General features: G+C 27.4%; 2 protein-coding genes across 8 annotated transcripts in view; both read left to right on the top strand.

Moving 5' to 3' along the window:
* LOC142323614 (dynein axonemal intermediate chain 4-like) overlaps positions 1-26,276 on the top strand; it is a 204,945-nt gene that overhangs the window by 88,399 nt on the left and 90,270 nt on the right. The window lies entirely within an intron of this gene.
* Positions 1-26,276, top strand: part of swi2 (Protein singed wings 2) — a 105,232-nt gene that overhangs the window by 78,220 nt on the left and 736 nt on the right. For 2 of the 5 annotated variants that reach the window (XM_075363481.1, XM_075363478.1), the window contains exons 3-9: positions 1,950-2,112; positions 3,939-4,089; positions 8,174-8,322; positions 9,316-9,477; positions 11,404-11,562; positions 17,817-17,927; positions 23,925-24,014. In XM_075363481.1, coding sequence (XP_075219596.1) covers positions 1,950-2,112; positions 3,939-4,089; positions 8,174-8,322; positions 9,316-9,477; positions 11,404-11,562; positions 17,817-17,927; positions 23,925-24,014 — 985 coding nt within the window. The remainder of the gene's footprint in view (positions 1-1,949; positions 2,113-3,938; positions 4,090-8,173; positions 8,323-9,315; positions 9,478-11,403; positions 11,563-17,816; positions 17,928-23,924; positions 24,015-26,276) is intronic. The other 3 variants (XM_075363480.1, XM_075363479.1, XM_075363482.1) reach the window with 3 other exon arrangements.

Genomic DNA, 26,276 nt, shown 5'->3' with positions numbered 1-26,276 from the left:
AATTAATGAATATTTTTTTAATCATTTCTCAGAAGACAGAATTATAATATTCAACAGTTTATTTAGTGATTTCAACCCTTATGATAATTAAAAGTATTAGCTGTACTTTTAACCTAGCTAGTATTTTTTTAATTACATGAAAAAATAAAAGCTATATTATTATTACCTTCAGAGAATAATTAACACTTTTCAGAAACAGAAAAGGTGAAAGTTTCTGAAAAGTCCGTATTATTTTCTGAAGGTGGTAGTAATAATAATCCTCTCTCGCTCTCTCTCTCTTTATATATATATATTTGTGTGTGTGTGTGTGTGTGTGTGTGTGTGTGTGTGTGTGTGTGTGCGCGTGCGTGCGTGCGCGCACACACATGTGTGGAAGTTACTTATGCAAATTTGGTGAACAATGTATTATTTTCAAAGGTAATAATCACTTTTTATTGTATAAAATCATTAATAACATTTATTAGAAGACTAAGATGGTCTAAGAACCAAAACCTCTAGGAAAATACATATAATGGTTACTTACAAACTTAACAGCACTTCAATAATAATTAAAAATAAAATTTTCATTTAAAAATACATATAAAATTTAAAAAAAAAAAAAAAAAATAGCCATAAACGGTCAGACTGTATAGTATATGTTTGACTCTAATTAGATATAATTTTGTTATAGATTTATAGGGTTAGCAGTGAACATTTTTTTTTAATTTGACATATATATTTTTAACATATTTAAGTTGGTAAGAATGACAGAAGTGTTCTATGTTGCTGAATCACCATAACAAGTACTTAGTAGTACATATCAAATGACTTCTTTTATAACACCTGTGTATTAATAAACTCTAGTATCCATATTATTTACATATATTTAAGTGCACGCTAAATACATTCCTGCATCTTAATTGTACAACTAAAATCTGAAACTCTGTTTCGCATAATATATATATGTAAGAGTGAATACAAATCTATCAATACAAACACATATGTATTGGATAGAAATGAATATTGTATAATGTTCATGATAATATTTTTCATAATTTTAGTTACTAAGATTAACTAAGTGAAGTGTGAAACCCTCCAGTATATAAATGAATGATATGATATTTTTATAAAATAAAAATAGAGTACTTTACGGGCTGTAAAGCTTGTTCGCCTCCACATGGTGCACCCTGGGTAACGCTAAATGAGCTAGCAGATACTGGCAGTCAGACAAACCAAGAAGATAGGTTCTCCTGACCACGCAGACACAAGCCTACAATATTACGAACTGCAAGCCATGTCGCTAGATATACCCAACAGTCCTTTTCAGGACTTGCCACATAAATATGGAAAGCATAAGTTATTCTAGAGCCACTGTTTATCGAAACTACTGAACGACAATATTGATCTGGTTGCAATCCAGGAAACACATTGTAACACTGAGGAACAATTGCAGAAAAGAGGCAAAATACCTGGATATAAATTACTTGGTGCCACATACCATGATGCGTATGGCGTCGCTTATGTTAGATGTGATATATCCTAGTTTTGACTTGCCGCGTAAGACATGATCAACGCTAAACAGAATACGAACTCAGCATGGAAGGTGCACCTATTTCCTGTATAAATGGGGTAAAACACTGATGCCCCTTTGTGAGTGTGGTGAAAATCTAACTGTTAAACACATCACAGAAGTTTGCCCTAGAACAGCTTATGAAGGGAATCCTGAAGATTTCCTGATGGCGACTACAGAATCAGTAGCATATATTAATTTGTTAAATCTTTGTTTGTAATGTTTGATTGTAATTGGTGTGCTTTGGTACCATATGCTAAATAAATAGAGTACTAATAGTATACTCTAAGTCTATGAGCTCTTGAAATTAATATTATTATTTTTTAATTTTACAATAAATTTAAAAAAGTAGAATTTCAGCTGGTTACAATGATAAATGAAATAATTTTTGTATTTACAGGTCTGATATATACGATCTAGTTTTATGTAATTGGCCAGATGACAATTTCAATTTATCAGTTATTCTATCAATATTTTATAACATAAATACCATCACTATTAAGAAAAGTTTCATTTCAAATTTTTATGGTAGTAATAGTAGTCAGTCCTTTAATGAGCTTAAGGTCAGTTAATTAACAATGTAAGTTATTAGTTATTGTTACTCATAATTAATTTTATAATATTTAAAAAATAAATATGCAGATTTTTGTTTACTGCAACAATAGTTACAGTAATAATAATTTTATATATATCCTTATTTTTTATTGAATTTCATTTTCCTCCTTCTTTATCATGTCTTCATGCTATTACTAATTTTAAAAAAATACTTTAATTGTCTCAATGTTATCTGATGCAGAATGCTAGTAGATAGTCATTTTAGTAATCAGATGTTAATAAGACACAGATAATCTTATGCATGTTTGTAATCCTATGCGCTGTATGTAAATATACATATTCTGTTTACTTTTATTTTTTTAACAAATTTGTACATTCCTGACTGTTATAACAAGGAAAATTAATAGGATATTATAATTTGCATATTTACACTATACAGACTTTCTGATGATTATGTAATAGTTATTTATTCATTCTCTCTTCTGCTGTTATGTTGTTTTATTAAGCTTACCCAGGGACTATAAAAACCTAGGTTTGCACATAGATTTGAGATATGCAATAAAATAAAGCCTAAACAATTAAACTGTATAATTAAAAATATAATATTAATGATCAAATTAAATTACTTTTAATTATTATGACTATGAATTATAAATGGATATTTATATTTTAATATAAACTCCATTTAAATTAATCATTTAAATGAAAGAAAAAATGACATATTCCTTAAATTAAAATTATGAGATATTGTTTAAAGTGATTGTTTTATAAATTAAGTGCAATTGAAATTGCTATACTCATGGTTATATTGATGTCGGAAATATAAATCTTTTATTTTTAGAATTAAGTTTTTACAGAAAATTTTTGTTGAGCATCTGCTCATTTTTGTTACTTATTTATATATATTTGTATGAGTACAAATAAATTATTATTAGCTTTTATTTATTTATTATTATTATTATTATTATTATTATTATTATTATTATTATTATTATTATTATTATTATTATTATTATTATTAAGCACTTGGTTGAAATCTTTAAGTTTTCACACTCAAAGGGGTATTCATGGAAGAAAACCCAATTGTTGAAATAATTTTTAAAAAGAAAAATTGACAATTTTTTTTTTTATGAAGTATGTAAAAAGAAATTCTATATAAAGTTATTTTTTCTTAATAAGCAACCTTCAGTTTTTCTGCCTCTTGTTTGTTCATGTCTATTCCTGACAAAGCTGGGAAAATTTTACAATTCTTTACTGATGACTCTTATATTTTACAGTATGCTTTATGCCCAGAAATTAAATTTATGTTAATGTATTAAATTAATATATTTTAATAACTAAATAAGGAGTGAATTATTTTAGAGTCTGTTTAATGTGTAAAATACTGCATATTCTAATGATTTTTATTTACATCTTTTAAACTTTTGTATTTATTTTATTAAGTAGTTAACTTGTGGTTTCTTTACTGACACTTAATAAATTCATTTTTTATGAATAAATATGGACTTATATTTTTTTTTATAATTAACTGTACATTTTAAGATGCTTTATTCAAAGTTTTTATCATAGTTCCATTAATTTTTAAAGGCAAATACTGGGACATTCACTTGTTGTATAGATTAGTACACCTGTATATTCCTAATGTGACTTAGTGTACCCAAATAAAATATTTAATAAAGTAATGCATTTCATTCAACTTTTTATATATAAAATATTCAAGGGGTACTTGTATAAGTGTATGTATAACAAATATACTGCTTCATTCTGTTCATGGTGGTTTGTTGTTTTTATAAAATATTATATCTTATTAAAAAAGTTTTATTTTATGTTATAGAAATTAAATATATCAAATAATAACATAAGGAATTTATCATTTTTTAATCTACCATTACTTACATCACTTGACATCAGCAATAACTTGATAAATTATTTTTCAATAAATTATTTAAATATGATACCTAAATTACAAAATTTATATTTAGCAGGTAAGGAAATTTTAATGCTTTACTTAGAATTAATACTACATTAAGTTACAGCAAAATTGAAACATGAGTGTTAATAGTAAAGTGAATAATTTTGTTATTGTTATAGGATTAACTGATGGTATCTATTAAAATATGATATAGTTTTTTTGTCTATTTTCATATTTTATTGTTACTTTGTACAACAATACATAATCACAAGTAATATAAAATAAACAAAAAGTATAACTAAAGTATAATCATACACACTTTTGTGTTTCATTTCACTGTTTGAGTTTCACTTGCAAAGGAATATTCAAAATAGTAGTCAATGTTATTACATTGAAATTACAGAATGGTAAAGAAAACTAGTATATTTACTCAAGTAACTGTGAAAACAAAAAAAATTCTTAAATTGATCATACTCTTCTGCAATTCTATGAAATAGTAGATTTTAATTTCTATCATACACATGAAAATATATGAAATACAATGTATATAAAATGAGTCAAAACTATTTCCAACTATGAAATAGTTCTAATTATGAAGCTGTTTCAAATGGAGATTTGAGAAATACAATATTTTATGGGTCAGTTACTTTACCTTTTGGTGGTAATGAAATTGTGTTATCTATTTGATTAAGGGGGGCTAGGGGGTGTACTTATTATTATTATTTATTTCTATGATAACTAAGTTGTTTTTTATGTTATTACTGAATTATTTACTAAACCAATTATTAGATGTACTTGTAAAGAAGCTGAAAGGTTATACAAATTGTTGGCCTATCAATCTGACAATAAATAATAACCTTGGACCCCCTCAACGTCATTTGTGGTGTGTTTTTCTTTGTCAAATTTTCAAATATTTTGAAATGTGTAGCTGTATGTTTATAATTGTTATATTATTCTAAAAATCTCTTATTAAATGATCTAGTGATCTTACACATATAATTGATTGCAAATCATTACATTTTATTAGCTCATACTCTGTTATTATTTTAACATACAGATTACACAAGTATAACAAAGTTAGTATATCAATTTAATTATCATCTTAAATCCTAGAAATTAGGTTGTATGTACAGATATTGTTCAATAAATTGTGTGTTTAATGTTAAGTTTCTGGAGTATTAAACATAGTGTTTCAATCTTAGATCACAATAAACAGAGTGATGCTGGGTAGCACAAATTATGTATTTTTGAAAAATGTTGTAAACTAACAAATAACTAAACAGAAAAATATTTTTAGGTTAAGGAGAAAGTAAATTTTAGCCTCAGTGGTCTAGTTCAAATTTTAATAAGTTGATAATTAATTTAATAAGTTAATAATGATTTTAATAAGCAATGATTACTGATTTGTAGTAATCAGGCTCAATACCCGATAACTGAAAATTAACTTGAATAAAACGGTTCAATTTTGTTGTGAAATAACAAATTAACAATTAACAAACTGATTAAAAATATGTCAATCTGAATAACAAACTCTCAATCCAGAAGGTTCTGGGTTAAAATCAGTCAGGCATGAGATATTTTATATGCTACAAAATTCCATATTCTGCATTACCATTTACCAGCTTTAAGCTTATATGGTGAATTAACAAAAAAATAATGTTGTTAATCTATGCTAATTAAAAGTGTAGACAGTAGGCGGATTTACTGAGTACAAGATTAGAGTATTAGCTCCATTTATTTAATTAGGGCACACATGGTAAATATTCCTCATTATTATAATAACAAATATTATGAAAGTAAAGACAAAAACATAATTTGCATAAGTCATGAGTAATATATTATCATGATTTAAAATTTTCAAGGATATTTCTTGAACTTTATTTTTTTTTTTTGGTGAGTATGATAACAAGTAAGCAACTATTAACTATAAAAATGGTCAAAACAATTTTTAATTAATCTGCAGTTATATATTATAATACTAAATCCTATGAATGAAGGTTTTTCAAGAAAGTAATGAATCTGTTGAATAAAATTCACAAATAAAAAAAAAATCTTGAAAAAAATGTTTAACTTAAAAATGTGGCATTTTCTCAATTCAGCCCAAGCACCTTTTTGTTTTTTAATTTATATCAAGCCTAACTCTTCATCAAACAAATCAGTTTTGTCAGTTCTTTTTCTATTTTATAGAGAAAATTCCTCTGGTGGCCCAGTTATAAATCTTTTCCAGACAACTTAGAATTTTTAAATGAAAAATTATGTTGTTTACAAAGACAATTTGATATTTTTTTATCAACATAGTTAATTCATAAAGTATTAACAAATTTAAAGCAGTATCATTAGAACATAAAATATATAACTGTGATATTAAAAGTACACTTTTACACAAAAATTCAGGAAAATTAGTTGGATCTTGGATAAATAGTTATATGTATTCCCACATTATCAGAATCAATCTCATCCTCTGTGTGTTTTTTCTATATTCTGTTGTTTATATCAAAATGATAGTTTAACGTGAACAACATTTTTTCATGTGGGCAATATTCAAAACATTGCCATTTAAAATATGGCCTATCTATATTTTAAATAAAAATTAGACTAAAAAATGTTTAAAAAATAACACTGACTTAATGAACACATTAAAATATTTTTCAATTCTTATTTTTAAAATCTGGCTAATTGAAATTAGCACCAAATTAAGGATTAGATGTTTTTAACGTAGTGTAAATTCAAAAACTTAAAATTTTGCAGTCATAAAATATATTTAATTTTGAATTCAGTTTATTAAGTCACTTTTATTCTTTAAAGATGTTTATTTTGTTATGCTACTTTAAATTATGTTCTACGAGAATATCTATCTGATCCCCTCTCCTTGTAAAATGATTTTAACATCTTCATCACTTTTTTAAAGTGATTGATTTATAAACTTTAATAAGTCTAGTCATTCAAGATCCTTAAAAATCTTAAGTACAATTAACTTAACCTTAACTCTTAAGGATAATTAAATCTTAAAAGCAATGATTTATCAGATCATTGTATAAATTTTTGTAGATAAATATTTAGAACTTTAAAAATGTTACCTTATTTTTGAATATTTGTAAAAGTGCATCTAAACAAAAGTCATTTATTTAAAAAAAAAATAAACAAAATCCACCTCTATTAAACCAAACATCAATATTTTTTTGTGTACCTCAACACAATATTTTGGCTTATGAGAAGGGCTTTATGTTCAGGCTTCTGTTGCCATTTTAAATAAATTGCTAAACCATTTAAAAAATCTGAATTTTCTGTTTTCCATTAACATGATTTAAAATATGTGCTCAAATAATTTTCATTAATACTTTCTGGATTGTGAATTTTTTGTAATTATCTTTTAAATGTTGTATCTTTATGTATTTACTTTAACGTGTTTAATATTTTAAATAATAATTTATATGAAATTTAATCACATCTATATTTTATTTTAAAATTAATTGTGTATTTTGTAATGCTGTTATGATCAAGGTTTTACTATGATTTTCCTTGATTTATTCAGACAAATGTTGGGACAGTTTCTTTTTTTTATCCATGGAGTAAGCATATCTAACCATTTCTGATGTGTTCTATATAAAGCATTGTTTTATGTACAAGATGTAGAGTTATGTGCAAGAATACAATTATTACGAATATATTAAAGTACATTAGTATGTACAAGAATACAAGATTTATTTATTTTATTCAACTGAATTTTAAGAAATTTTTCTGTTTAGAATTTTATTTCAATAATCGTTTAACATAACGCTTTCTTTGTATTTATTTTGAACTAATTTAAATATTTTTTTGTGTTTAATCTTTTTCTTAATAATATATAAAAAAAATTATACCTGTATTACTGATTGTTTAGAAAAAATATACAGAGATTAAATATTTGAAAATATCTTTAAAACTTCACTAGAGTTTTTGTATTTAGAATTCTGATATCATACTTTTATATAAACATGTGCAATTAGTAGCACATCTGATAATCCAATTGTCAGGAAAGAATATTGCAGTCTGTTATGCATCCTTTATTGTATAGTATATCTATTCATTCCAACATAATGGTAAGTGTGTGTGCCACAAAGGGGTAGTTGGATAGAACTTGTTCATAACAAATGAATTTAATGTTTTTTTTTTTTCAGGGAATCCACTAAACTGTAGTTCAGATATGCAATGGTTTCTTAATTTAAAAAATTTTTCATCAATTGATTTTGTAGATGAGAAACATACATTATGTAATAATGATATGTATAAAGGTAAACCAATTTTGGGAATAATGAAATTATTTCAGGTAAGTGATTATATGATATTGAAAAATAAACTTTCATTTTTAGTATTTACAATTGTAAATGAAATTAATTGATTTATACTGCACATGCGTTAAAGTTAGCTTATTGTCTCATAAAAGATTAAATAAATAATTAACATAATTACCTTTACTAATACTATTTGTTGATAGCTGCTTGAGCTTTGTTGTTTATTAGTGAATACCTTAAAAATAATAACAATTGGTTGATTAAGAACAATATAGTTAACAGAATTAATCTAGTTCAGTTTTAAAAACTGCACTTTAATAGTTTAAGAAAGTCCAAAGAATACAATGACTCAAGATAAAAGAAGCTATCAAATTCCTAAACTGTAATGATTTCAAAAATGTCCAATATTTCAATGGTTAGACCAAGAGATCATTTAATAAAGATAATATTAAATCAGTTTTTGTTAATCACATTAGTTAAATAATAATGAGTTCAGCTTCTGTTTGGCTGGCTAACTGGCAAACATTTTATTAAGACACAAGTTACTCCCAAAAATGGTATAGTTGTTCTCATATACAGGCATCTTGTGCCAGGCTTAATAGGGAAAGCAAGGAATTAAATAAATTTCAACTATTTTCTACATTGAATTTCATATAGTCATAAATTTGCTAAACCCACTAAACTGCTGGTGGCATTCAGCCCTAAAATTATAATCTGCATAATTAAGATCCCTGCTCTCAGAGAAAGCAATTCTGACTTGAGGCTCTTGTACTTCAAATGTTTTGTATATAGGAGATAAAAAAATCAATTACTTCGATTTTTTCATTATTACTAGAAATTGGGAGTGCATTCTTCACACTAAACTATGTTTTCTGAAAGATTTGTTTCATTAAAGATATTATTATTACAAGGTCTGGTGTTTTCCTTCATAACTGTATATCAGTCATCATAAACAAAATAGAAAGGAAGCATACTTACTATAGTAATCAAGAAAAATGTTTATAAAAATTATTTTTATTATTTTACAGAAAATGGAAATGGACTGTCCTATAATGTGCATTTGCACCTTAGATAAAGTTGTTGGGGATCTATTACCAATAATAACAGTGAATTGTGACAATCTTGGATTAACACGATTTCCAGAAAAATTACCTATAAACACAACAATCTTAAAGATGAAATATAATAAGGTAATTTTATCTCATCATGCAAATAGATTACACTCTGTATGAATCAAATATATTAATGGCAACAGCCTTTTAGTAATAAATAAGAACATAAAACCAATCAATCTGATCTGAAAATATATTAATATAATGTAATAAGATTCTTTTTATCTTATCTGATAAGAATACTTAAAATACTTAAAGATTGTATTTTTCTGAAATAATAGAATGAGTTCATGTCTTGATAATCTTATAAAAACATCACGTACATGGACACCAGAATATTAATTTAGAGTATAGCTCACTTAACGAGAAAGTGAATTACAATATACACAGTCAATAGAATGTATTGAGTCACAGTTTAGCAGTCAAATATTTCCTTAGTGTTATGACTATTCTATACAGCTGATTGTTAAATAGGTGATTTTAAGATATACAAAAATATATTATGTTATAATGGGAAAAAAACTGGTGTGATCTAAAAATAATAATTATTAATTCAGTTGAGTCATTCTATACAAGATATTAAAACACATATTTAATTAAATGCAAATATAGGGACTTAACATACAAAATAACTGAAATTTATTTTGTCTTTTGCCTTGATGGTTTGTGATGAAAACTATTTAAAGCTGTTCCAGCTAATGTTATTGCCGGTATTATTTTTTGACTTCAGTAGATATGTATTCGAATATGATTGTGAAGTGTATTGTATTTAGTATGCCAAATTGCTTCTTTGGCAAAAGTTAGGTGATGGACTTGTAGGCGCTTTTTACTGGGCTGTTGGCTCTGTTTTCAGGGTTGCCTTTGCATCGGAAACAGATGGATTTTTACCTGTAGTTGCGTTAGCCTCAGTCTTTGACTGAGTGCTGTTTGTGTAGCAATAGGGGACCTGGTAGAGTTTTCTTTCCTTGCTCTTTCTACTGCTGTGATTTCACAACTGATTATTTGGCTAGTTTACTTCACCTCATACTCTGTACTGGTGACTGAGGGTTTATGTTAATGTTAGTATCCCGGGTGGCTAGGGCTCCGCCTGGGCATTTTGACTGGCCGGAGGTAGGTGTGCTTAGCACCATGCCCCAGTTAGATAATTCAGGTATCAATGGGGGTCGTGCTCAGGAGTGTGTTCTTCACTTTCTCAGGCACGGTTTTACCGACTTAGCATGGCAGTTTTTGGTTGAATTGGAGTGCAGTATTAAGGGTCAATTAACGAACTGCAGTTGTGATCAACTTTTTAGTTTATCCAAGTGGGCTTCAAAATTGGAGCTGAAGTGAGAGACTAGAGATTATACTCAGCTCCCGAATGGACCAGACCTGAGGTTCTCTGGGATTATGTTTTTGGTTTGTTTGCACTCTAATCACACAGTCATTAGTTATTGCTATTGTAGCAATCGGCAGTTTACTGATGACTGGAGCTGCATATTTAGGTGGCACAATGTTCAGGTATTAGCAAAGTTAGGCGCGGGGTCTTCGTGCTTCTGCAAGTTTAGTAGAGCAGACTAGTTTCAGAGGGCTACGTGGTAGTGACTATTAGGTGTCCGATGCCTTCAAAGAAGGGTAGGACAGGGTAGAATTACTGATGGAAATGTCTTTCAAGGCATTTGCATCAGTGGCATCTTACTGAGGCCAACTGATTACTCTGGAATGTTAATCAGTTCAAGGGCTAGAAGATGTCTTCCGATTAAGCCAATCATGGCTAGGAACGGAGAGGGTGGTGTAGCAACTGGCAATGTCACAAGGCGGGTTTTCTTCTCCCTTGAGGGGGAATTGAGATGTTATTTAGTATGTCATTATTTTTTGTGTAATTTCTTCTTTTTTTTTTTAAAGGTTGTGTTTGAGATGTAGAAGATAACCCTTAGCTAGCCCTGTCATATTTTACAATACAAATAGCTGAATAACTATTCTATTTTTAACTAGATAAAATTATATTCAGAAATGTATTTTTTACAGATAGAAAGTGTTATGCCATTAGTTACTGATAAGCAATATTGGAATGTAAAGGATGTATTTCTTGATTACAACCTTATTGATACTATTGACATTTTAGAAGGATCTTATTGGCTGTTTAATTTCCGTGTTCTTAGCTTGCAAGGAAATTTTCTAACTCAAGTTAGTATGCAATATTGAATTCTTTTTATTATCATTATTTTTAAAGTATGAATTTATTAAATGATATAAAAAGCATAGAAAATGTACAAAGATTATATACAGGTGTTTTAAAACTATGGATCAAACTCTGGGATGTGATTCTTCTTACAAAAATAAATAAAAAACTTTTTATAAATGTTTGTCCAGAAATGTTTCATTTTCCACCTTTCTATTAATCCTCTTTTTCATAGAAATTCATATCTAAAATAGTGGGTTGAAGTATTAATGAAATTTTATACACAGGTTTAAACTCATTCTTTATTAAATAAATGAATATAATAGAGTTGTGTTTATAAATTTAAAAATAGAAGTCATGTTAATTTTTAAATTATTAATATCTTTGTAAATATTACCTTTGTCAAATTAGAAACAACTATTATAAAAAGTTTGAATTTTGATATTCATGATATATATTTTAAAACTTTACAATTCTTATTTTCTGAAAATACTTGTACTTTGAAATTTATGAAGAGCCTGAATTAAATTCATATAAAAATCTTAACTTTTAAATGAAGATTTTTTTCCAATTGCGTATTACTTTGAGGTTTCACATTGAATTTCTACACAGAAGTACACATATTGTATATTTTTGGGTTGAATAATACGTAGTTTAAAAAATTGAACAGATCTGAAAAGTTTAATCAGCTGGCTGGTCTAGTGGTTAACTCATCACAAATCAGCTGATTTCGAAGTTGAGGTTTCTAAGGTTCAAATCCTAGTGAAGGCAGTTACTTTTATATGGATTTGAATTCTAGATCATGGATATTGGTGTTCTTTGGTGGTTGGGTTTCAATTAACCATACATCTCAGGAATGGTTGACCTTTTTTTAATACTTTTATTTATAGTCGCATCAACAATTAAAGTCATTAGTGACTTATTAGTGTAATGTAACTATACCAGTAAATTTGTAGTCTTGAACAACTCAGGTTGACTACTCCTGAGACGTGTGGCTAACTGAAACCCAACCACCAAATAACAACAGTATCCACGATCTACTATTCAAATCCAAATAAAAGTAACTACATTTATTAGGATTTGAATCCGAGAACTTCAACTTCGAAATCAGCTGATTTAAGATGACGAGTTTACCATTAGACCAACCTGGTGGGTTAGGAATAGTCAACCTGAGACTGTACAAGACTACAATTCATTTACATTTATAAATATTATCCTCTGAAGTAATACTGTACAGTCGTTCCAGAGGCTAAACAGAAAAAGAGAGAGAAAGATAGATAGAGATAGAGAGAATGAGAGAGATCTGAAAAGTTTAATTGTAATTAAATTTTTCATTTAAATTATTTCAACTTTGTATCCAAATCCATACAAAATTTATGAAGTAAATCTCCCATAAAATCAATTATTTTTATGTTCCTGATAAAGATGGTGATTTCAGTCATTTGATCAGGGTAATTCAAATTAATAAATTAAGGGGAAAAAGAGGTTCATTTTGTATATTTTACAGGAAAGCTTTTTTTTTATATAAAATTTATGACTTTAAAAAATTAATTTTTTAAAATTTAATGGTAATCTGTCAATAAATAATGTTTTCTAAAAATATCAATCCCAGTAGGAATGTAAATCAAACACAAAATTTTTTTACTTTGATATAAGATTTGCACACAAAAAAGTGGTTAAATTGCTAATTTAACACCTTTTATCTTTTGTAAGATTATAATAAATGAAACAACATATTCGTTACAAAATGAAAAGAAGATTTTTAATAGAACTGAAAAGTATTATTATTAATATAATTAAATTGTAATAATACATTAAAATATAAAAATGAAGGTATAAATTAGAAAAATACTAAAGAAGTAATATTTGATAAATATTTAATATGCTTTAATGAATAGTTCTGCCTTTAAATTGTTTTTTACAGTAGCAATAGCATTCTCAGCTACTGAATATGACTTATTAAAAGCTTTTATTCAACTCGCTTTAGGAATAATCAAATCTTGCCACTGCTATATCTTTTGATCTATCACATGAAAATCAATGAGATTTGGTACACATATGTAACTTCGATGACAATACAACATTACGATGTCAGAATTTGATATGAACCACCCCCATGCGCTACCCCTACACTAAATTCATGCATTTAGTTGAAAATTTTCATTTCTCATGAACTATCGTATGAAAATGATTGAAATTTGGTACACGTATGTAACTTCGATGTCTAAAAATAAATATTTTTACTTTTTTTTTAGTCTTAAAAAAAATACAAAAAACAAAAAAAATTACAAAAATATATTTGATTACATATAAAAAATTATTTTTTAAAAAAGCTTTTATTTAACTAATATTAATATTAACATTAATAAAAAAAGGAAACATTAGATAAAACCTCTGAAAAGTAAAAAATAAATTATATAAATATCTAATAAATAACCAATAAATAAAAATTAAATAAATGCAATAATTATTAAATTTTAAAATTAAAAGTAATGAAAATATTTAGTTAAATAAAAGCGTGGCACAGTTTTTATAACAATGTTTTTGAGCAAGTATTTATAGACATTTGCTGTATTTTAAAATATATTTTTTGTTTAATGAGGTTGTTTAATATATGTATATACTTTATTTATCTGTAATAAAATAACTCAAGTTTTAATTCTTTGATGGTTCAAATTTGCACCAAGATGACCTTTAAGGGTTAATAAGATTAAAAATAAAAATTAAATTTAGAAATCTTGCACAAAGTTATTACATTTTGACAGTAATCTGAAAAATTATTAATTATCATTATTATAATTGTAATCATAGTTATGAATTCAAATAAAAATTCATAATTAATTAAAATTAAACTTTTAGCGGAAAGAGTGCGTTCAATTTGGCTTAGATTACGAGCAGAATTTGAAGATGAACTTCAACTATGTGAGAACACATACAAAGAAAGTGAGTGGGTGCATTTTCCCAGATTGTTACTTGTAGCTAGTCAGTCTCAACTAGAGAGGTTCCAGCAGACCTTTCCGCCTTCTCACGTCGTTATTGAAAATGAAAATGAAGATTAATTGTTGTAAAAATAAATGTTGTTGTTTTAAATAAATTATAAAAACTGCGCCATGCTTTTATTTAACTAAATATTTTCATTACTTTTAATTTTAAAATTTAATAATTATTACATTTATTTATTGGTTATTTATTAGATATTTATATAATTTATTTTTTACTTTTCAGTGCATTTTTATATTTGTTAATATATTATATATATATATTTTTAAATTCTCAATTTAATTTAATTCTTATTTTTTACTTTTTAGAGGGTTTTTCTAATTTGTTTCCTTTTTTATTAATGTTAATATTAATATTAGTTAAATAAAAGCTTTTTTAAAAAATAATTTTTATATGTAATCAAATATATTTTTGTAATTTTTTGTTTTGTTTATCCTGTTGATGATTAGGAGATATATCTACCAATTTAATCAATTTTTATTAGAATTCAATTATTATCAGCTTAATCTTCAGGTATAATAAATGTTTTTTTTAATAAGACTTCAATTTTTTAACAATTTTTTTAATGCTAAATTTTATTTTGAAGTAAAGGTTTTGAAGTATTGATCAAAATTATCTCTAAAATTTGCATAATTTTCACATTGCTGATTATTTCTTTGCTGGAACAGAATAACATTTATAAACCCCCATAAATATGAATTCTGCTATCATTAACTTAAATAAGATAATTTCAACATAAATAAGAGTATTTCTATTATAATTTACTCTTACTACTACTCATATTACTAATAATATAAAATAAAAATTTCTTATTAAAATTGAAGCCAAAAACAAAACTGAACAACAGCAAAAGTAGCATCTGTTTACATTATAACAGTTAGACTAAATATAAACTAGGTTGTTCTATGAAACCCACCGGGTTGGTCAGTTATTTTTACATGGATTTGAATACTAGATCATGGATACCGGTGTTCTTCGGTGGTTGGCTTTCAATTAACCACACATCTCAGGAATGGTTGAACTGATACTGTACAAGACTATACTTCATTTACACTCATACATTTCATCCTCTGAAGTATTATCTGAAAGGTAATTACCAGAGGCTAAACAGGAAAAAGAAAAGAGGTTGTTCTATGAGGCTGACTGAAGACTAATTTGTGTTATGAGTAATGATGATTTTCATGAAAGTAGGATGAATATTCTGAGGACAGTGAATGATGTGAGGACTTATCTCCTTCTATGTGTTCAGCAGACTAATCTCTTTTGCCTGTAGTAGGTTTTACTTGCAACTGAGCTCATTTTTCTGTTGCAATAAATGAACAGGATGATGAAAATTGTTTTTAAGATTCTAATGATGCTGTAGAACAAAAATCAGAAAAATGGACTAAATCCCTTTTCCCTCTGTATTCTTCAAATGTGTAAATCTGAAAAGAGGAAAGAAACTAAAAAAAATGGCATGGAAATTAAATTTATTTCTGTCAAGCTGAAGTAATTCCAAAGATCTATAAAAGGATTAATGACATTTTTGCGTTATCATTAATTTTAAATGAAAGAACTAAGTTTTTATTAAATTTCCTTATATCTTTTATCACTCTTTTTATAATTCTAGGAGTGTTTACAAAGCTCAGCTTTTTCTAATTAAACTTACCTATAAGCCACTTTTCTTTAGAAAAATGTTTTCATTTGCCTATTTATGCAATAATTAATTATAAAATTTGTGAATATAATGTAATTATTAACTCTTTATTGTGTCAATAATTTTTTTCAGGAAATCTGTGAAAATTGTCATAATTGCAATTAAATAAAATTGTAGTATGAATAAATAAATAGATAATCTTTTATTCTGATCAAAACTTAAAAGTGCATTATGCAGATAACACCAGGAATGGGTAAATATGCTAATCATGGTTAAAAAAAGGAACTGTGATTTTGCCACCATTTGATTCATCAATCATGGGAAACCATGGTAAAACCTTGATCAGATCACAATCCACTAAATACACAATTAATTATAAAATAAAATTGTATGTGTTTAAAGTGCATATTATTTAAAATATAAACATATGGAATAATATTAAGTTGAACACATGAAGATACTAGGTATAAAGGATAACTATAAAATAAATTAAAATTCAGAAGGCATTAATAAAAATTATTTGACTACATATTTATGTATGTAGAACAGAGATGCATAAAATTAGATAATAGAGATGCACAAAATAGATAAGTTAACATTTTTAATTTTCTAAATATCAGTCTGCATGATTCATAGTTGAGCATCAAATATGACTATAACAACCCACTTTTGTCTCTTAAAATTTCATTCTAACTTTCTGAGGGAGTCCAAGAGATTACATTATATTTTAGGGAAGAATATACAAATATTTGATGGCAATGATAAATAAAGTGTTTTATTAAGATGAACTTTATTAAGTAATGATTTAATTTTATTTCAAACAGAATGAATTTTGAGCAACCCAAGACAGTTTATCATCTAATAAAACACCCAGATATTTTTTTTATGGGAAACTGTAGTACTGTTGTCATCATGGGAATTCTGCTCATACGATTGGCAATGCTATGCCTTACCTTAGAAGCAAAATGCAACAGTTTTATCCATATTTAAAATTAAATGGTTACAATCTATCCAGTAGTTAATTCTCTTCAGATACAGATGTATTATCTATGAGAGGGTACAATGAATGGCTCAAGGTTTTGAGATAGATCATTAATAAACAATAAGAAAAGCAAGGTGCCATGACCACTTCCCTGAGGCACTCTGTCATATCATAAAGTGAAAACCTATGAGCTAGTTATTAATTACATGTATTTAATAGAAAATAACTTGTAATATTGTGTTTTCTAACGTCCACAATATGTTTTGGTTTTTAAATAACTCGCCTACAGAAAAAAATACAGCAACTTCTGGAAAATACTGCAACTAATAAGAAAAAAATGTTATTTATAGCTTATTTATTAGAGTTATTACAGTTATTTGATTCCATATCAGTGTATATCAAACCATATTATAATTATCAAGGTATCAAAATGATATATTTTTGATAATTTGGAGTCTTAATTTTTATGTGGTGAGGAGAGGATGTATAAAAAACAGAAAAATAACTAAATCATGAAGATGTGTCTCTATAATATTTACAGTATAATTAACAATATAATAAAAAGTCAAAAGTTTTTAATTAATGAAAATTTTAAACTGTATAGTAATGTGAGTTTTTTGTTTCATATTTCTTATGTTAAGTTACACACATACAGTTTGGACAATGCATTTGAACGAAATCGAAATCTCATGCGAATATACTTTGGTTTTAATCCATGGCAGTGTGATTGTGTCTTTACACCACATTTTAGGGTAAGATTAATAACTACTATTTTATAATTAAATAACTTTAATTTAATTAGAAAAGATGGTGTCCAACTAAACTGGAATTTTAATGAACGAACTTTACAAATCCTACTCTTAGAATGCAATATTTGTATAAAAATATTATTTATAACACCCTCTTGCTTATCGCAATAGGTTGACTAAGTAGTTTCAATTGTAATAAAAATCATTACGAGTATGAATAACTACATTTTATTATTATAATCAACACAATTAATCATCAGCCAAAATGCTGGTGTGATGCTTACAAATGCATCAGCAATTACACAAAACCTAGATAGCACTGATGAGGTGTACTAAGCCAAACATCTGGTAGTGATAATATATATTTTTTTTCTTTAAAGGCATACAATTCCAGACAAAAACTTTTCAGATGAAAATTGATTAAATATCTTGTCAGAACATATATACATATCTTAACCATGTACTGACCAACAATTACACTGATAGACAAAAAAACGTTTCTTAATGTTTCTTTAAGTGTGAAACCATTTCTTGAATTGATTTTTTGTGTACATTACAAATCTGTAAATACAATTTTTCTATCACCATTAGTTTTAAATAAATTACGCTTCAAAAAAAATTAAGGGAAAAAAAAGTTAAAATCTGTAAAATTTATAATTTTGCATGGCCATACCTGAGTTAGAATGATTTCGCTGATGCTTTTCTTTTATAAATAGCCTCAGTCATATCCCGAATTATTGTCCAACAGTAATCGGCTAGCATGTTTGTATTCCATTTCCCTTTATAGCGGCTTTCCATCACCGAAATGTCTTGGTGGAAGTTCACCGTGTTCGTCACTTACGTCTCCGAGGTTGTCCGAGAAAAAATCCACTAAGTGGAGAAAATGTATTTTCGAAGACATATTACATTCCATAGCTCTGTTTAAAGTAAGAAGTTGATTAACAATATCGTGGTAATTGTCGGATTTTTGTTAAATAAAGCCGCACTTTCTACATTATTTAAAATTGAGTAAAATACATCATCTTTGACCAACTCTCTTACTTGAGGCCCAACAAATATTCCTTCTTTAATTTTTCCTTCACTTACATTCGGAAATTTCTGCCTGATGTACAAAAATCCGGGATTATCCTTCTTCATTGCTTTTGCAAAATTTTTCATTAGTCCTAACTTGATATGGAGAGGTGGAAAAATATTTTTTTGGGTTCAACTAAGGGCGCATGAATAATATTATTCCCATTTGGAGTTAACTTGTCTCGTTTCTTCCACTCTTTGGTAACATAATGTTTATCCCTAGCTCGGCTGTCCCATTCAGAAAGAAAACACATGTACTTAGTATAGCCTAACTGCATGCCTAACAAATTAGGTATAACTTTCAAATCACCACATATGTTCCAGCTATGCTTTTTATAATTTATTTTTTCAAGAAACGTCTTTCATCACATCGTATCTCTCTTTCAAATTAATACCATAAGCGATTGATATCGAAGGATGTTTGCTACCGTTGTGTAGTAGAACCACTTTTAAACTATACCTGGACGAATCTATGAAAAGGCACCAGTCCTCAGGTTTATGAACTTCTTCTAAGTGCAACATAAGCTCATTATTTGTGCAATAAACCAAATTTCTTTCATCAATAAAGTACTGAGAAAGTTCTTTTTGTTGGTTTCGAAAGCCCGAAATTTTTGTATTGTTTGAAGTAAGTTCCAACTTTGCAGTCTTGATCCTAACATTTTAGCTTGATTTTTTTATAAATTTAAATCCCTAACCAAGTCATTTAATTCACCTTGAGATATAAGAGGTGGCTTATTGGAAGATAATTCAAAATCAAAATCATTCTTGTCTTCTTCAGTACAGCCTGATTCTTCATCGCTGCTTTGGAAACGTACATTCATAAGTGGCTCAGGAACAAGAATAATTTCAATGTGAGGTACAGGCCTGATTGCAGATTGCAATGAAGGATGTTTTACAGTATGTTTAGATTTTTAAAAAATTCCAGACACACTTGTTAAACAAAAGTAACAGTCGGTTACATGATCCTTTGCCTCACGCCAAACCATAAGTACACCAAATGGCAAAGCCTTCTGTATACCTTACAGCCATCCTCTTAAATATACATAACAATTAGTGCATATTGTATGAGGAGCCCACTTTTTATCCTGATCACCAATTTTACACTGAGAGTACAAATGATATGTTTTTTTTAATTAAAGGTGTAATGTTTTTTCTATTTGATTTTACGGTAAACTCACCACATACATAAAAAAAGGCATCCACATCATTTACACAATTTCAAGGCATTATGACACTGCACTGTTAACAAACTTAAGACAGCAATAAGACTGAACAAAATTAATTCATTCCTAAATCCATTGTTTAATGCAAACAACACAGCTGTGTTTTCAGCTACATGTTTTGACCTGCTCAGACATGATTAATCTTGTCCACGAAGGCTCACTCTTCAGTATTAGATATGATGTCATAATATGTGACTATGATATGATTTAATTCTTTGCCTAGTATTGTTTATTTATAGCTTACAAATTATGTTAGCAAAGTTACACAATAAAAAATGAGCTAACAAAATACATTATAGGAGCTTAAAATGCTAACTATACGTTGAAAAATGAAGAAAATCCTTTAATTAAAATTACATTTTTTTCAAAAATGGTGGGTGATAGAAGGATTCTGAGTTCATATTTGTTTTCAGCATCAAAAAACAGATTAAAATTATGTATCGCATGTTAGGAAACAAAAATTATGTTTATTAGTGTTATCAATCATGCTCATTTACACAGATTTACATCAAACTTACCTACCTTTTTTGGTGATACAATCTAGTGAAATGCCAGTGTTTTGAACCCAGTGTGTTGCTTCTAGGGATTATATCTTCATTAATTAAAAAAAAAAAATCATATTCCCAATCACTTTCCTACAGAAAATAGTTAAGAAAAGCTTATAATTTTAAATATATGTAAATAAAAATTTATATATATGTATAAATATAAAATGTAAATGTTCGTTTGTTCAAAATCTTAAATCTCCAAAAGTTCTTCACCAATTGCTTTGAAATTTTGACACAATGTTGCATTTGAATATGCGCGTGCTTTTATATACATACTATTTATATACCTAAATGTCACACCTGTGACAGGTAAAAACAAGCTTTTTTTTTAAAAACAGCGCTATCTGTTGGACATAAAAGTAACATACGCTCTACTAAATATTTTACTACTCCATTTCAATGTTTCTGATATGTGTGCCTGCTTTAGACTAAAAAACTGCTGGACCGATTTATGTGTGGGGAAAAGTGAAATAGGAAAAAATCGAAAAAGGTAAAAGGGATGAAGTTTAAAAGGGAAGAAGGGGAAAATGAAAAAAAGAAAAAGGGGAGAACAAGGAAAAGGAAATGGAAAAGAGAAAAAAGAAAAGGGGAAAGGGAAACAAGGAAAGAGAAATGGGAGAAGGAAAGGGAAAGGGGGAGGAAAAGGGGAAACATGGAAAGTGAAAGGGAAAGGTATATGGTAAAAATGAAAATGGGAAATGGATGAAAAGGGGGCAAAATGGGGAAAAGGAAAAACGGGAGAAAGGGTAAAAGGGAAAAGTAAAATTTTGTGAAGTTCCATAATGTTCATTTTGTTAATGTTTTATCAAACTTTAAATTGTGTTCATTTAATCTATATATATATATATATATATATATATATATATATACTCAAATCTAGCAATAGTGAAGCACTGCCGGGTCTGCTAGTTTATAATAAAAATACCTCATGAAATCAAATATATATATATATTTACAGATTGTACTAATAACCAGTGTAATTTATTCATTCAAGGTCCTATGATGAGTGGGGAATTTTCTTGTACGTGAAAACTATCAATCTTTACTGTTATTTAAATCTCAAAATAATTTAGATTAAAGGCAAAGATTTAACAACCTGCAACAGAGGTTGGCTATGATCTTGTATGAGACAGTAGAATTTATTTTATTATCCATTAATTAAAATGAAGTATTAGAAATTGAATTCCATATTAAAGTTAAAATACAAATCTAACAGAATTCTACATGAAATTTAAAAGAAATTCTTTGAAACGAGTGATAAAGTGATGTCAGTATGTTATTTGCTTGATGCCAATAGCATGATTTTAGAAGTATGGAAGGAAAAATCACAAATGGAATCCATAGGTAATTATTTCAAGGAAGTTAGCTTCAAAAAGCATAACTAAGATGCTAAAATATTGGAAAAGAAATAAAAATTGATGAAGAGGTTATTGATTGGGAAGGGAACAAAAAATTTCATTGTCTAATAGTAAAGCATAAGAAATATTTATTTCATCTCCCATTTTCCAGCTTGGTTGGATTGGAGTATTTGTCATACACATCCACTTATCCCTCTTCCAAATACATTTCCCTTGTATCTTTTCTCTTAATAAACTTTTCTTCCAGTTCCTCTATCACAGAATTGCACCCAGCTCTCCTGGTTTTCCTCTAGATGTACTATTTTTCTCTTTGAAAAAATTACTCAGTTAGATTTTCATCTAGCATTCTTTTCAGATGTCAGATCCAGATTTCAGTTTCTCTTTTCCAGCTTTGTGAAGCATTATTATAAATGCCTTATATTCCCTTAGTCTTAAATTCTTTTCCCTGTGTGCTATTCAGAAACGTCACTTTCATTGCTTGCATTCTACTTCTTTCTTGTATCTTCAACACCTAGCTTTTTACTGTCTGTAGAATTACTCAATTAGAAGTATTAAGTACCATAGTTACTTCTTTCCCAACTAACTTTGAAGTAACCAATGCAATTTATGTTCGACATATCCACAAACACTTTGTTTTTGTCAAATGAAGTTAGTAATTGATTTAATAGAAATCCTTAATTAGAAATTGAATTATTTTTTAATTTAGTGATCCTCATTGTTCTCTTTCTGGGACTGGACTTTCTATGGCAAAACAGCCAGAATGACTTATTCCTTCTGGCAATATTTTCTTTAAAGTGAAATTTTCATCATTCAATGATTTCACATAATCACATGATTTTTTGTAGCTTTTTCTTACATACAACTTTTAGAGGAATTAAAAAGAAAACAGAAGAAATGCATATTAGATTTTATATACTTCTTATATTCATTGGGATATTCATATGATACACAGACAGATAAGTCTTTTATTGTAGTATGTTATTAGTTTTTTGTACTTGCGGTATCTTTTAACTTAAATGTATAATATAGGTGTATGCTATTAACCTAGTATTAAGGAACATTAAAAAAAATAAATAAATAATGATTAACCATTGCATAGAAAAGGGATGGTGAAACCTAATTAACTTTTTTAGTCAGTTAAAATACTATATTCAAATTTAACTGATTAACTTTGTAAACCACATCAAACCACATTGTATTATAAAATGTCATTAGAAAAATTTCAAAACATATTCACAGCTACTTTTGTGATCATCCTCAGCAACTAATGAGTGCTGCTGTTTTTAGATTGGTGTCAGGTGATTTTACTACTTACAGTAAATTAGGCAGAAATGTATTAAACATTTGAATTATCTAGTTCATTTAATATATCATTAAGTGTTTGTATACTTTTTAATGTGTTCAAGAATGTTAAGATGTGGTACATTTTTGTGTATGTGCAGAATATTAAGGTTGTTGTCAAAATTTGTGGAATTTGATTTGCATCTATGAGGTGATTAATAAATATTGCAGCAAGTTGTTTACTAAAAGTATTTTTCCTTGAAGAAAAAAAATGTAACAATCATATCCAAAAAATGTGTCCTCACTCACTAATGCTGTTGAATTTTATATACAAAAGTACTTGTGTTTTACTTATAATTTGGTCCAACATTAAAATATTTTTTATTCCTACTTATTTTGTCCTTATGGAACTATTTTATTAAATTTAATTTCTTTTTTTCATACATTAAAATAAACTTGAGAATATTAATAGTCACCATTATATACATTTTACAATTAATTTCATGTTTCATTTTTAAGGAGTTGGTATTAAAATATCAACATTGGGTAAAAGATATAGATGAAATACGATGTCAATATTTAGAAGATGATGAAAATTCACTACTTCCAGTAAGTAATTCATTACCCTAATATTATTTCATTCATGATTTTAGTGATATAAAATATGAATTTATTTTTTTTTTTTAGTGATTCATAATAAAATTAAAATTTACTCTTTTGTTTTGCTTTTGTTTATTACTTTTACTTTACTGTCATCGTACCTATAGAGCTATACTGTAAGAAGGGAAATTTGGTAATCAATAAAAAAAAATTGAATATGGTTTTTTTTGTATTTCTCGATGTTTCATGACTCAGGGATCCCGAAAAAACAAAAGAGTGAGGGTAATGTTTGTATATATGTACATGTGTTGGCATGTTGAAGCTTAATAACTTTTGACTGAATAAATGGATTTTGATGAAATATTTTACAGAAATTTATATATATATGGGGTAATTTGTTGGTAAAATTTTGGGGTCAGTATCTCCATGGGGTAGGGTAGATAGTATAGATAGTATTTTGGGGTCAATTCTGTCAAAATTTTGCTAACAAAACCCCACTTTATATTAAGCTCAATACATGTGTGCATGCTTACCTTACCATTTTTAAAAAAGATTTGCCCCCAACTTCCCCCTTCGCCAAAAATCAAAAAAAGGTATCCTTTTTATTATTCCATATTTTTTAACCAATCTCTCTTTTATGTCTACTTAGGCATAGTAGTAGGGCAAGTAACCCCAAAAAAGTATACATTGGGAGCCAATCAAAAGTTTAAAAATATTAACTTTTTAAAATTTTGTAAACTTTTTTTGGTTTGTTTTCATGTATTATTATTATTCCACTATATAAGAATAAATAACCAATTCTAAGAAAGTATTATAACTTTGTAGTTAGCTTTTTTTTTAATAATATACTGTAACGATAAATTTTAAAGTAAGTTATGGTAGTGTTCTAGTCTTCCTACGGTATAGCGTTACTATATCAGTTTAATTCAGTACACATGGAACCTTACTGATAAATTACCTGATAAATTTTCTTTAATTTTAATTTATTTATAAATTGTGATCATAATTTTTTTTTCTGTAGAAAATGTATTTTTAGGTGTACGTTAGTTTAAAATTGATATCAATAAAGATTTTAAAATAGATTAAATTAAGGTATTGAATTACAAAAACATTCTCATCATTGATAACAAAGTTTGAATAAAATACAAAAAACTTGTTAAAACATAGTTTTAAATAATGTTAATGGTAACCACTTTACTTTAAACTTTAAATAAAGAAAAAAGTTGTATAATATTGTAATCTAGGTGGTAAAATTACAAGAACTGATGAAGTAAGGTGGAGATCAGAAGCAGACTGGTGCAAGCAAAAATGTTTGCTAGTATCAAATGTAGCTGTTAGAAAGATATTTTTGCACCATATGTAGCATTTTATGGAAATTAAACTTGGTTAGTAGGAAAAGGAAAATGAAAAAGAGGCATTTGAAATAAGGTGTTAGAGGAAGATATTGAAAGTTAGGTAGAATTGCCTGGATGGACCAAGGGAAATGGGGGTAACACTTTGATGAGATTAGCATATGTACTTCAGCCTTAAAAAAAAATTACCAAATGAAAATGTTTGAGGATGAATGGTTGAGAAGAGAAATTTGTGACAGAATTTAGCTAGGAGGTGTACTAGATTGTGTTATTAAGATATTCAGGTTTAACTAATGTGGTAGTAGAAGGATATGTATGAGTAGAAGGTAAAAACTGTACAGGAAGACTGTAGTGGAATATGTAAAACAGATTATAGAATGAACTGAACAATCAGAGAAGCAATAAACTAGAGATCTGACCCAGTCATTTGATATGTCAAATGACTCATCAATAAAAAAGCCTTTCAGAACTAATGATGTAGGATGCTGATAACAGTAATAAATCTAATTTATGACAAAACATGCTCATAAGCTGCCTAGAATTTTCATGAACTCTGATGGAATTTCTTGATCACGTTCCCTTTAACCTAGACTTTGTGTCTTCACCCAAGAAGACTTCATTCCTTCATTTCAAGGCAACAATGGTTAGGTTTTCAGTGTTTGTGGTGAGCAAGGAACTGAAACTGTACCAAATTGCTGAAATCCAAGGTGGCAGATTTTATACACAGGAAAAAAGAAAAATTGTTCTTTACTAGTAGAGTGCTTAGAAATCAATGGAAACTTTGTAGAAAATTAAAGTAAATATTTACAAATATTAAACTTGTAATACATTTTTTCTTCTTTTTTGTAAAAATTTGGATCTTTTGACAAATACCTCATAACATTTAAACAGAATATATTGTTGCAAAACTTATTTTTCT

The sequence above is a fragment of the Lycorma delicatula genome, chromosome 4 (genome assembly GCF_047948215.1).
Source record: "Lycorma delicatula isolate Av1 chromosome 4, ASM4794821v1, whole genome shotgun sequence".
NCBI lineage: Eukaryota > Metazoa > Arthropoda > Insecta > Hemiptera > Fulgoridae > Lycorma > Lycorma delicatula.
The sequence above is the reverse complement of the archived record's forward strand: the minus strand, read 5'-3'. Positions and strand labels throughout refer to the sequence as shown.